This window comes from Camelina sativa, chromosome 2 (assembly GCF_030686135.1).
Source record: "Camelina sativa cultivar CO46 ecotype springtype chromosome 2, ASM3068613v1".
Taxonomy (NCBI): Eukaryota; Viridiplantae; Streptophyta; class Magnoliopsida; order Brassicales; family Brassicaceae; genus Camelina; species Camelina sativa.
The window spans coordinates 27073866-27087959 of record NC_141881.1 but is presented as its reverse complement, the minus strand read 5'-3'; the positions used below and the strand labels follow the sequence as shown (position 1 = coordinate 27087959).

General features: G+C 34.8%; 3 protein-coding genes and 1 pseudogene across 4 annotated transcripts; 2 read left to right on the top strand and 2 right to left on the bottom strand.

Annotated features, from left to right (window-relative positions):
- Nucleotides 1–1135: 1135 nt before the first annotated feature.
- Nucleotides 1136–2459, top strand: LOC104735776 (uncharacterized). The gene has a single exon (XM_087478303.1). The coding sequence runs from the start codon at nucleotides 1179–1181 to the stop codon at nucleotides 2247–2249; it is 1071 nt and encodes a 356-aa protein (XP_087334429.1). The 5' UTR covers nucleotides 1136–1178; the 3' UTR covers nucleotides 2250–2459.
- A 5668-nt stretch (nucleotides 2460–8127) lies between these two features.
- LOC104735765 (SAGA-associated factor 11) lies at nucleotides 8128–10884 on the bottom strand. Of its 2 annotated transcripts, XM_087471674.1 has the most exons (5): nucleotides 9714–10038; nucleotides 9405–9479; nucleotides 8753–9064; nucleotides 8577–8632; nucleotides 8128–8484 (listed from the first exon to the last, which is right to left on the bottom strand). In XM_087471674.1, exons 2-5 carry the CDS (start codon nucleotides 9441–9443, stop codon nucleotides 8481–8483), a joined length of 411 nt encoding a protein of 136 aa, XP_087327800.1. In that variant the 5' UTR covers nucleotides 9444–9479; nucleotides 9714–10038; the 3' UTR covers nucleotides 8128–8480. The 2 variants fall into 2 exon arrangements, with proteins under 2 accessions (XP_087327800.1, XP_010453920.2); XM_010455618.3 differs by having other exon boundaries at nucleotides 8128–8632; nucleotides 9714–10884.
- On the top strand, nucleotides 10649–10951 carry LOC109129318 (uncharacterized; annotated as a pseudogene).
- LOC104735756 (farnesol kinase, chloroplastic) lies at nucleotides 10933–13390 on the bottom strand. The gene is made up of 5 exons (XM_010455607.3): nucleotides 12771–13390; nucleotides 12116–12183; nucleotides 11892–12023; nucleotides 11596–11711; nucleotides 10933–11491 (listed from the first exon to the last, which is right to left on the bottom strand). The coding sequence occupies exons 1-5, from the start codon at nucleotides 13083–13085 to the stop codon at nucleotides 11199–11201; spliced, it is 924 nt and encodes a 307-aa protein (XP_010453909.2). The 5' UTR covers nucleotides 13086–13390; the 3' UTR covers nucleotides 10933–11198.
- Nucleotides 13391–14094: the final 704 nt, after the last annotated feature.

The window sequence follows — 14094 nt, the reverse complement described above, 5'->3', positions numbered from 1 at the left end:
GTAATAAATTCCCCTTTCCGTAAAAAAGAAAAAAAAAAAAAAAAAAAAAATTCCCTTTCCCTAATATTTTGCCCATTCTCGATTACCTCACTTGTTACAGAGAAAGAGAAAGAGAAGAAAAGAAGATTTGACTAAACGGCTTTTTCTTTTTGACGTAGAAACTTAATTTATTATTACTGTCTTATTCCAACTTTTTAGAGAGACTTGTCGCCTTTTTTTAATCTTAAGAGATTGAGTTATCAGAAATTTTTTGCTTCCAGAAGGTCCCACATAGTTCTTACTCTGTTCTATTCTAATCAGATTATATAGATTCTGGTTAATCTTTTACTCTTACTTTAAAAAAAAAAAAAAACTATGAAATATCTCATTCCTTAGATAAAAAGATCCTGTCCGTCAGTTTGAATTTCTTTTTATTCTTCATCTTGTCGTTTGAGTCACACTTGTTAAAAACAAATTATATGAACTGATGATACACATTGGAAACCGCGATCTTGTGGGGGATGTGGGCTACAGCCTATCGTTTTGAAAGTTTGATATCTTGATACGAATGATACTTGCGGTATTGTTTTTCTATATTATTAGATTAAAAAATTAGTGTAGTTTGTTAAATTAAATTAATACTTGCGGTATTGTCTTAAGTCAGCCACCAGTCCGACCTGTCAGAAGAGGCTTCCTCGAGCGGAACACTCAAGCCCTTTAACATATTGTAAGCAAGATTGAGTAGGTGTAAATATGCTTTCTTGTAGTCAATTGCATATTGGGACATGGCATATGGATTCCATCTTTCTTTGTGCTTGGATGAAAGAGTTATAGAAGATGTTGGAACCAACCAACCAGACAATATAATATTTTGAGCGGCTTATAATTTTTAAGTGGAAATTAAAAAGTCAACTTGGAAGTTAATGAGATCATCTTTAACAAACAAAAGAAAAAAAAGTTAATGAGAAACTTATACATATGGTATTGGCCCTGGAGAACCGATCCGAAAAAAAAAGTGTTATTATTATGGGAAATATCAGTAAAGACTAAAAGTTAATTTGGAGATTGGTAACTTGGTGAGCAAGTCACCTCCTCCTCTGTATTAGGTGCGTGTAGGGGTTTTTAAGTTGGAGAACAAAACCACCGATTCGTTGATTAGGATTTTGGTTTTCCTTCTCAAATTCTCTTGCTTTTCATTCATGTCTCTGCTTCACAAACAGCCCTTGAAGCTACCATGCTTCCGGAAACCTGTAATAGTACGATCCGCTCCTCCTCTTCGCTCTAACAATGGCTTAACTTCATTGACTCGAAATCCTCCTTGTGTCTTGATCTGTTCTGATCCTTGTGGAGGAGGTCGCGGAGAAGTCATGACTATAAGGCCTGGTGATGGTGTCCACGAATCCCTAGAAGCGTTTGAAAAGAGGTGGGCGAATGATGCTAAGGTACGAGACGAGTTGGATAGGGAATTGGGAGCGATAGGATCATCAAATGGATGGCTACCTACTTTGAAGGACGGCGTGTTGGGTCTCCGAGATATGAATATGAACGCGGAAGTAGATCCAAAACGCATTTTGCTGCCACCTCTTGTAACTCTTCCTCATTGCCAAACCCAATATGTCACCAATGTGGCCATGTCCTCCTCTCCCGAGGAAGAGGACTGCGTTGTGGCTGTCAAGTACTTGGGACCCCAACTTAGCTTTTGCAGACCGGCTCAGAGCAAGTCCGAGTGGATCAAAATCAGAATCGAAAGCCCCTGCTTCTTCTCCTCCCCTGTCATGTTTTCCAAGAAAGAAGGCATGTTTCGCATAGCAGGATCTGGAGGCCACCTCATCGGATCATGGGATCACCAAGAACATAGCAAGAAGCCCACGTTTCAAAGGGTGTGGTTTCAGAACCCCAAGATGACCGAGAAGCAACGAGACCTTCTGGATTCGTGCTACACAAGCGAACACTTGGTAGAGTCAGAAATCACGGGTGAAACTTTCATGGTTAAGTTGTACAAGAAAACCGACACTATAATCGAAGGTATTCCGACAATGCACACAGAAGCAGTAATGGTGTTCAAGATAGACGAAGTAGGAAACGCTGTTTACACTGAAGACATCGGAAATCAAAGCATTTACGTCACAAGTTCTGAAGCTTTATGTAACCTATTTAGCACCCGCCGTTGCTTGGGTCTACCTAACTATGTTATAATCAATGACGTCGACGAATGGAGAAATATCGAGCTGGCTGATCCAAAATGGAAGAGACGTCAGTCTTCCACTTAGCACTATCGCACCAGGTGGAATTACTATTAAGTCTTTATCTTTTTTTTTAAAAAAAAAAACTAAAATAACCTTATAAACACCAAATCTTTATGTTCTATTGTTCTCTGCATATGCTCCTGGAGAAGCTTTGCTCACATTTCATTCTTATTGATAACATTAAATAAAGAAATAAAAGGGAGAAGGTGACTTCTAAAGTTCTCTTCGTTCTGATCTCGAACTCTTTTCTTTGCTATGTACAATAACTTTGAGCTCAGTGTCTCCGTGCCATGCCTCTAGAGGAGCCACTTGATGATAAACCTTGTGTAGTGTTCGTTGGACTCTGCAATGATCTGTGACATAATACCTACTAGCTAGTGTCAAGAAACTGTGACAGAGGCGAGTAGAAAAAGTTAAAGCTATCGAGTCTAAGCATATTGCATATTAAAGCTCACTCTCGTATCGTATTGTATCACTTACTTGGGGGTCTATTGTTTCTTAATAACTTTCCAAAAGTCATCTTTAATCACTCCTAAAAACACTTTACTCTTTTAGAATCAACTTCTGTTCCACCTCGGTATATGTCACTCGGTATATGTGACTGTACTGCTACTGATCATGCGTCTCTCTAATAGATTGGTTTTGGATCATGGACCACGCCTTCGTATTGGTTGAACCCGGATTTACATAAACGCCTTCCTCTTGTTCCTCGTGTTGCTTCCTTGTCTTAAACGCCGTAACAGTCACCAGTCCGACCTGTCAGAAGTGGAGGCTTCCTCGAGTGGAAGACTCAAGCCTTTACCTGTTGTAAGCAAATAATAGATTTCGGCATATATATAGCCACAGGCCATACAACTAAGTGACTAACAACAACATGCATTGAGTGTCTTATTACAAATTGTACAACGTCTGTAAGTCGTCAAATTTCTCACTATTGAATAGAACATTACAACATTGGAATTTGAGGGGGAAAGGTACAAGAGATGCCAAGAGATGCAAAAACCGCTCCTTGGATTCCAGAACTGAAATAATTGGTATTTGGGATTAACTAGGTGAAGCTGAAATGCCAAGGAGGTCCTATCAAAACCGACTCTTTCATTCCGTATTACCTGAACAGCGGCAAGGAAAGCATAAAATATGCACAATCTTCCGGATGAGTTTCTTAAGAAAAGAAAAAACAGAAACAGAAAACTGCATTCTCTCATAGAATAATTTCATTATAGGTATCAATAGGAATCTAAAAAGAGAACCAAAAAAACTGAAAGAGATCAGATATTGTTTTAGATAAAATTCTGAAATATGATAGTCTCAAAACAGAACCAAGCATAGTTTGACTGCATTCTCTCATAGAATAATTTCATTATAGGTATCCATAGGAATCTAAAAAGAGAACCAAAAAACTGAAAGGTAAATAGCTAGATTCCATCTGCTCATCTGCTCATTCTTGTGTCCTTCACCACTAGCTGCTTTCCAAGTTGCAAATATGATCTTCCTTGGCCTTATGGGATCCATCCACCAAGCTAAGCATGCAAGTTTTTCCTCATGTACAACTGCTTTCCAACTGCAGTGAATGGAAAATATCAGAGAATGGACATGCTGGAATAGGAGCACCTTTTCCAATGTTGATGGTAACATCCTTGGGACGAATCATGAGCTCAATAGATCCCATCTGTATTAAAAGTATAATACGCATCAATTTACAAACGCACTAAGTCAAAAAAAAAATATATGCTATGCTAACAGTAACCTAGTTCCCTAATATGTGTAATTGCCATATTTAACCTCGACTACATGAGCTCACAATAATCTTATAGGATATGCTAAGCTAACAGTAACCTAGTTCCCTAATATGTGTGTAATTGCCATTCTATCAATGATTTCCATATAGCCATCGAGTACTATTGCCATATTTAACCTCGATCTCAGCATGAATGTATCCAAAAAAAAAATATTCAGCCTTAATTAATCTTACCTTTGGATGTTCTCCTCTACCGGTGAAAATCTTGCTTGCCTCAATCTGAAAGTTAACGGCCTCTCGTTTGACACCATCCACCAAGATCCACTTGAATTTATGCTTAACCAACCGTTTATATATTCAAAGAATACAACAGTTATAAGAAACTCTTAAACAAAAATAACGGTTACTGATAAGATATTGTAAAGGAACTTACACTAGTATTATTACTCTTCTTCTTCTTCTCTTCTATGACCCATTTGTAGATTTGGATGAAATCGGATGAAATCACAATACTCCAAGGATTTCACCCCAGTCTCTTCCCCAAAAGACTTGGACCAATCTGACCAAAAGTTCTCAGTGAACTTGGGCTTATGCAAAAAATGGCTCTCAATGTAAGAAGCAAAGAGGGTGGCCATCTCTTCACTACAAAAAAAAAAATGTTGATTGCATCACTTAAATAGTATCACAAAAATAAATGATATCAATTTAAATGACTTATTAATAAATGATGCATGATTATGTGTTTAGCATCAATTATTATTATTGATGTCGTAATCGAATAATTTGACATTAGTTCAATAAAAGTGACATAATTTTATTTGAATTTGCATCAATTCAAAAATATTTAACAGAAAATATAATTTACATCACTTAATATAATGACACAAATTTTATATCAATTAAATAAATAATACAAAACTGATATCAATAATAAAATGATGTTAATTCACACACATTCGATTTAAATTAAATAAATATATGTATGTCAGAATTTTATTATATCAGTTGCATATAACTGATGCAAGTCAATATTAATTTACATGTGTCAAACCTCAAAATATTCAATATTAATCTCTTTTATTCTCCAAGAATCAATTTATTGTTTCCATAAAAATCAAACATATATTACTATTTCCCAAAAAAAAAGTTTTATAAATTTCTATTTTAAATTATTTTAAAAATACGAAAATAATATTTTTAAAAATATAAATTATGTTTATTTTATTTTATTTATGAAAATATAATAAATACGTTCTCCACCTAATAAACCTGCAAAAATATTTTATTTTCAAAATAATTAATCATTATTTCACTAATATTTCTATAAATAATAATTATTAAAAAATTCTAAATATACAGAATCCGTGATATATTTATTTTTTAACAATTAATCAATATAATCAAAAATGTTAAAAAATCAATATTATCACAAATATTTTCCATAAATAATAATTATAAAAAAAAACAGATCTGTTTGGATTTTATATTTCTATTAAAGCTGTTTAAAAAAATAGAAATATTTTTTCCACTTTCTATACTACTACTCACGATCTTTGTAACTACTTAAAAAAATCTTTCTGATTATTTTAGGATGAAAGTGCTTCTCCATCAAAAAAAAAATTAGAGTGATCAAATCAACAACTTTTGTAGAAGTTCTTCTTTGAATGTCAACAAGACAACCACTGGTAAATCAAATTATGCATTTACAACACATCTTCAGCATATAATCATCACATCTAAAACATTTAAAGGTAAATCTTCTTTTCTTCTCCCTATTTTATATCAAGCTTTTTTGATAATCAAATATAGAATTCTAATTGTTCCTCTGTTATTTTTGTTTATGTATTCAAAAAATCTCAAGATGAAACAACAATGTCATGAAGACAATGGAAAAGAAAGGGAGGGAACAAAAACAATATGTGTTTCATATAACACTTATGAAGATACATATGACACTTCAGCAAGAAAAAAAAAAACTCAGTTATCAATTTATGATCTGAGTTCATATCAGTTTTTTTTTATGTTTGTAATTCAACGTTGAATTTATGATCTGATCATTTCATATCAGTTTTTTTTTTTCTTTTTGTTGAATCTATATTAAATTAGATGCATTGTATTTATGTTTATTTATTTATTTTGTAAATAACAATTTTAATAAAAGATATTAGTACAGATTTGAAAATATTTTAATAGATATCAAAGATAATTTTTTCATATTAAAATAATTTCGAAAATATTTAAAATAAATGAATCTGTTATTATTATTCAAACAAGAAATCTTTTATTAGTATCAGTTATTCATAAATGATACCAAATATTAAAATCATTTATAAAAACTGACACAATAATTTAAAATCATTTGTTATAACTGATTTAATATAACATCAGTTTGAAATAAATTGATGTAAATTATTTGCATCAACAAATAGTAAATCATTTTTTAAAGTGATACAAATTATATTTACATCATTTAAATCTAATGCAAATATAGAAAATAAATGATTTAAAACAACACATTTTGTTGTTGTGCTTCTTGCTCCAAAGTGAGCTCTACTGGTTGACCTTTGTATAGGAGAGGAACATGATGCTGCTTGTAGAGAGAAGGGAACAACAACCCTTTGTGACTGAGTGATTTCCATTGTTGGACTTCTTGAGAGCTTCCTTCAGAGCTTTTGTTCCTCTCTGAAACACTGTAGAAGGAAGCTTCATCGATAACTTCATTATCCACCAGAAATAGGAAGTCTTTCTCCAAGACGTGAATCTCACCCTCTTTAAAAGATAGGGGTATTACTTCAAAGAAGCAATTTTTGTTTTTCATCTTTTCTATACCACTGTGTTCTAGAAAAGCAGCTTCAAGATCTAATCACTACAAAAAAATGTGTTGTTTTAAATCATTTATATTCTATATTTGCATTAGATTTAAATGATGTAAATATAATTTGTATCACTTTAAAAAATGATTTACTATTTGTTGATGCAAATAATTTACATCAATTTATTTCAAACTGTTGTTATATTAAACCAGTTATAACAAATGATTTTAAATTATTGTGTCAGTTTTTATAAATGATTTTAATATTTGGTATCATTTATGAATAACTGATACTAATAAAGGATTTATTGTTTTAATAATAATAACAGATTCATTTATTTTAAATATTTTCAAAATTATTTTAATATGAAAAAGTTGTCTTTGATATCTATTAAAATATTTTCTCTATCGGTTGATGAAGATCTTGCCAAGTGAATCCAATGATGGTAGCTCACAGATGGTGAAGGAAGGAAGATATTTGAAGATGAACCATCAAATATGATGAATTGTTCAAAAAAAAAAAAACTGAACAAACTTTGCACCTACTACTATCCTGGATTATTTTATCAAGTCATTAAACAAAAAACTGAATAAAAAATTAACAAATCAACGTTAATCCATTTAACAAAAATCAATTTTTAGAAACTAACAAAAATCCATTTAACAAATTACCGTTAGTCCTAAAACCAAATTATATTAATTAGTTGTTCCCACTAAAGGCACTAAGGGGTATTAATTTGGGATTTAAGAGAATTTTAATGACTTAAACTAAAATCATGGAAAATGTAAAATGAAAGATTTTAGGTGATTGTTTAGAAAGTTTTTTTAAATCTTGCTAATTTGTTTTTCCTAATCTTATAAAAGTACTAAGTTTTAATTTAATTGTATATAAATACAATAATACAGTTGCATTCTATTTGTAGCGTATTATTTTAAAAGCGGTGACGAACCGGTTCGACCTTCTAAGCAATGATGAATGAACCTGTAGAAACATTTGTACGATGTTATGTTTATTATAGATACTTTTGTAATTTTTTTTATTTAATATATGTGCCCCGATGATGTGGCGCAGAACACGTCACTCACCATGTCTTGTAGTGGAGACACTTTCTGTTTAGTCTCATTCTCATACCTTTTTCATTGTTAAATCAATTTACTCTTTTAGATTGATTGGTTTTGGATCATGGACCACGCCTTCAACCCGAATTTACATAAAACCCCATCATCACCACGGTCTCATGACCAACCCCGGCCGGATTTGCCTTTGTAATGCATACGAACCACCAAGCTGATCGCGGCACAGTCGATCTCTTCTTCTTTAGCCTTCGATCGAAACAAAAACAATAATTATATTTCTTCGAAAACATTTCCATTGCTCCAAAGACTTCAACAATCTATACACAACTGTTGGAACGGTTTGATTGAGGATTTTGCAGTGTTTCTTTGATACTAGAGACACAGTTTGTAATTTTGACATAATGGTGCATATCTATTAATACACAGTATCGCAACACTCATTTCTGTGATTGACTACTTACTTTTCGATTTCCCCTTCTCTCTGAATATAAATAAACCTAGCAATACGATTTATACCAGTCTGGTCGAGTCAGTAACTAGGCACATTGCAGTCCAGTGTAAGCTTCTCTCGTACGTTGTGTTTCAACCTCCTTTTACGTTCTCTCGGACTGTGCCATTTGTGCAGTCCTCATCTGCGACACCAGGTGATCCACTTGCTAACTGGTTCTCACTAACAGAATTTGGATAAGGAGAATATCGTGGATTTGGGCTGCGTCGTGCGTACCGGTTCTGAGCGGCAGCTGTAGTGCTCCTGGTCGCCTTGGCGCGAGCTTTTCTTCCCTGTTAGATGATTGCCAAAGAAGACAAAACAAAAATGAGGACTAGATGCTCAATGAATAAACAACACATTTTGGAATAAGGGTACAGCTCTCGGGGAGAAGGAGGCATGCGACAGTTCACCTTTCCCATGCATTTTTCCAGATGAGGAGCAAACCTTCCTGCAACAATTTGTCGCCCACAGTTCATGCAATTGAAGACTTCACTAGCAACAGGAGGGTGAGTCTGACCAAATATATCAACAACAAATTTGGTGTTGGTTTCAAGGTTGTTGCTAGGATCAGCGACCTTAGCACGAGCTTCCACAGACAACCTCAACTCTTCTTCTACTACCTCCAAATCACGATCAAGCCCTAGTCGTGCTACTCGGTGACACTCAGATGCTACATCAGCAATCACTGAATCCACAAGATCAAGAAAAACTTGGGACGAAAGCTGCATACAAAATTAAAGAAGAAAGAAAGCGTAACTTCTTAACTTAGTAGTTTTCCACTAGGAAATTGCTTTGACAAGGACAAGGAGGAGCAATTTTAACAAACAGTTTCCCTTTTCTTAGTCTTTCACATAGGCACCAAGATTCTCTAACTAACTGAAACCTTGATCACTACCAGAGACTACTACTACTAGTCTATCAAAGTTACTACTAAATTTCCAATATCAGATTCTAGTAAAATTTGATGTCAAATGTTGAAACTGTGTTCAATAGCAGAAGACATATCATGTACACAGAAGAGAACGAATTCTATCATCAGATGAGACTAAGTGAACAAAATACCTCAGTATGAGAAGATTTATTACCATCTGCCCCAGACATTTGAATCCCTCTATCAATCGAGATGCACAATCATGTCTGGCAAAAAAACCCCAAAATCAAAACCAGATCGTAAATAATGTGACTACAATTAGACACTGAATCCTCCACGGACCGATGATAATCGATGACATGATCCCTATCTCTACCAGATTCGTTTTTTTAGAGGTTCGAAATCAATTTTATACAAACGAATCAAGTCTATATACATAAAAAAAAAAAAAAAAAAAAAAAAACAAAGATACGAAATCGCCATGGAATCAGAAAGCTTACAGTATAATACAGCTGAGTCGCCGCGGTGAACGGAGGACGGAGAGAAAGTTTTTAACTTACACTCGAGGCGGAGAAGAAACGACCAATCCAGGCCAAATCTTAAAACAGTAAACGGCAAGCGTTTCTTCTCTTCATTTTACAAACGACACGATTTCTCTTTCATCGCGACCTGCACTCCACGTCGTCTAATTTTTGCTAGAAATTTTTATTAAAGCCCATCTCAAGGCCCATTCAAACATGTCTTGCCGCTTTTTTAATTTCTTGTTTGGCACAATTGCATTTTTTTTCTTTTCTTTTTTGGTTTCTTCTGAAATCTTTCAGAGTCACTCAATCCTACAACACAAGCATACAAATACAACGTTTTCTAGTTTGGAGAAAACGTGAGAAGATAGATATTTTATGAATGGAACAAAATAAAACAGTTAATAACTTTTGTATTTTTTTTTTGGAGAAAGAAAGGCAGAAGAAGAAGAGACAAGAGAATGTGAGACACGAGGAGGGAGGGGACGACTCCTCTCTCTTACGGAAATTTCCAGGAAAGTCACCGGAGCAGGTTATGGGAGCCACACGATAAGGATTTTGTATTTCAAACGACGACAATGACGTCGTGATGTAGCGCAATCATGCACGTCCTACTCTCACTTTCTACACCAAACCTTTATGCAACAAATCCATCCTACTAAATTATCTCCATTAATATTTTATTTATTTAAACTCTTCTTCTTTTCTTCTGTGGTGGGTGACTGACATAGTTTTCTTCATTTGATTAAAATATATTTACACAGGTTTCATTTTATCTATTCCAGTGAGGAGATAGGAATAGACACAACCCCCAGAGAAGATAAACAAAGAGAGATGATGAATGAAGCAGCCATTAATCTATTATGAGCAGGAGTTGAGATTCCAGAATAAGAGAGTGTAGTACCTCTGATCTAATGGTAACTTCGACGGTGGAGGCCTTGAGTCCTGTAGACGCCGAGGGACTTCCCTTCACAAGAGACAAACACTACGCCATGCATGGTGAGATCTTGACTGTTGTTCTTGTCATCATCTTTGCCGTCTTCCTCTTGTTCCTCGTGCTGCTTCCTTGTCTTAAACGCCGTTACAGTCCCCAGTCCGACCTGTCAGAAGAGGAGGCTTCCTCTAGCGGAAGACTCAAGCCTTTACCTGTTGTAAGCAAATGATATATTTCGACATATATAGCCACAGGCCAAACAACTAACAACTGCGTGTATTGAGTGTCTTATTACAAATTGCAGAACGTCTGTAAAGTCGTCATATTTCTCACTATTGGATAGAACATTACAACATTGTACCTAGCTGCAATTGCAGCTGAAAAATAAGATCCATGGACAACAACAATATGAGATTTTTCACTAATACGTACATATACAAGAAGATGGGGATTATGAATGCAGTTTTACCTCCCCGGGGCAATCTAGCTGAGCCCTTTATTTGATGATACAGAACAAAGGGACGGCATTATTAGAAGAGTAGAACACCGACCAGTGCAGAGGTTAAAGAGATGGTGAGATTGTCGTCAATGTCGGTGCTTATGGGGAGTGACTCCACAAGAGCTGATGCTATAGAGATGACGGCGAAACGAAGAATCATTCCCACGCTATCCTTGATGTAACCAAATGAAGCAAAGTAGTACATATAGCCAACAGAAGCTAAGAACCCGGCGGTGGCCATTCCAATGCTACCAGCAAATGATTTGTTTCTGTTGTAAGGAAGCCTCTCTGTTCCAAGCCGCCTCCCCACAATGTCAGCCATACCTTTTAACAGCAAGTGAGGAAACATCGCGTGTATAAAATTCAGCATTCAATCGATTCAAAAGTTGGTAATAGTATTGTATCAAACTAAAGCTAACTGTACGTACCATCTCCAGCGCAAAGGTTGCATATTACTGCAATAGCGACTGGGGATGTTTTCCAACAGAAGATACAGGCCACTGTGATTGAGAGTGCATAATAAAGAGGTCCTTTAAGTAGTTCCCTGGTGCAGAAGAAAGCAACTATAGACACTTTGTGAAGTGACACAAAGCAATAATAAAGAGAACTGAATCTTGATCATAGAAACCAAGATTGCTAAGAGATAGTAAAAAAAAATGAGATCCAAGTTAAGTCAAATACTAAGCATGTGATAGATAGGTAGTACTTTGTCTGAATTAGCTACCTGCGATCTCCATGTCTACTCATTGACTTGATGGTTCCTTCATCGTGGTACACTCCAAGGCCTAGCAATAGCACCCTTATTATATTGAGTCCAGGTACAAGAGATGCAAAAAGCGCTCCTTGGATTCCAGAACTGAAATAATTGGTATGTGGGATCAACTAGGTGAAGCTGAAATGCCAAAGGTGGTCCTATCAAAATCCGAACCTTTCATTCCATATTATTACCTGAAGAGCGGCCAGCAATGCATAAAAACTAGCCCAATATTTATATGCACAAGCTTCCGGATGAGTTTCTGAAAACAAAAAACAGAAATAACTTAGGCAGTTTATAAAACTCATTCTTTGTCATCTCAAATTTCTCCAATGTCAGCCGCAGATGCTATAAAACCAAAGACTTACAGTCAATAATAAAACCATGAAAGTTCAGTTTCAACAACAACAACAAAAAAAAATGCATTACAGTAATACTTGCTAATTAGGAGTAACAAAGTCCAATCTACAACAGCACCATAAAGATACAAACTCTATCATATCTCAAAAATTCTGAAATATGATAATATTTTTATTCAAGTTATGATTGTGATATCTAAGCACGGATTTCAAAAAAAAAAAAAAAGCATCCCCGATATAGGTTCTGAGCAGAGTAGAAGATTCGTCTCTCTAATTTTACCAGAATTAGGGGGTTACTCATCACTACAAGTAGCAAATGCGTCTCCCTTTCTCATTGTATTTTTTGTTTAAAAAAAAAAAAAAAATTGTTTGGTTGTAGGTACTCGCCATTAATGCCATTACTCGATAAGGCTACTAAACAAAATCAAAGGAATCGAGGTGTATGTATGTATGTATGTATGTATGTGAATTGGGAGATAAGGATAAGGACCTGGTCGAAGAAGCCACGTTTGCCAATCTCACCCCAGAAAGTGAGGCACGAGAAGGCGATGATGCCGGTGATCCCACACGCGCTTAAATCCGATAAAACCGAATTTTCAGGAAACATCACGGCAGCGGCGGCGAATGAAGAAGACCGAGGAGGAAACCTACGACGGGAATCTGTCGTCGTCGGAAACCTAGAGCGTGTGGTCGGGATTCGAAGAGTGAGGAACCGTGGTGAAATCGGAGAAGAGAAGAAGAAAGGTAGAGAAGGAGATGAAATGAAAGAGCAGAGGCTAATACTAGTTGTAGTAGTACTAGTCATTTTCTGCAACGACCTTTTCTTCTTCTTTGGATATTTGTTTTCTTCATCTCATCCTCATTTAATTTTTGACAGCAAGGTTTGGTTTTAGTTTGGTTGAAGCGCACAAAATAATTTGGTTTCTTGATGATGATGATATTTATTTCCCCTGAAAGAAGAGTGGGCATCATCATATCCCTATAATTTAATTTCCCAGAAAGGGGTGTTTTTTTTTTACCATATCTGCTTTCAGCTTCTTAATCTGGTCACTTTTGTTAGATTACAGAAACCAAATTTGTTTATTTTTTTAAATTATTATTATTTTTTCTGGATTTAGAGCAATTTTTTAGGTTTATTATTATTATTTTTTTTTTGGTCAAAGGTTTATTAGTTTTATTTTCGATTCGGTTAAGAATAAGTGAATAAACTATTTAAAAATTATTGGTCAACACCTGATTAGCCGAATTGTTGATTTTCTTAATCATCATAAGGCTCCAAATCATATCACAGCCCAAATCAATTAGTGAAAAATCAAGCCGGTATGATTGGTCAACCAGACGGACCACGATTTGTTATTATGGGCCTATTTTGGGCTTATATTTGCTAAACAATTCGGGCTGAATAGTACTAGTTGACTTTTTAGAGTCAGAAAGTCAAGTTTTCATGGTTTTTGCTTTTCCAATCAAAATCATCATTTTTTCCTATCATGATTATTCTGTTCAGTTGTTGTATGAAAGACAATTCAATTATTTGTGCAAATTACTCAGATTTTGATAAGTATAGAAAAGTGATTCAGAATCCCTCACATGGCTTGCCGTGACACTTGACCACACGTCTCTCCGCCTTTGTTAATTCTTTATATTTCAATTTTGCAACTATACCAACAAGGCAACCACACAAAAACGTACCAGTTTTTCAAATAATGCCAACCTAATTCTCAATTATTATTATTTTCTTGTTTGTTTAACAATCCTCAATTATTTATTTCCTGATTAAAAAAAAAAAAAAAAAAAAACCTCAATTATTCGCTATT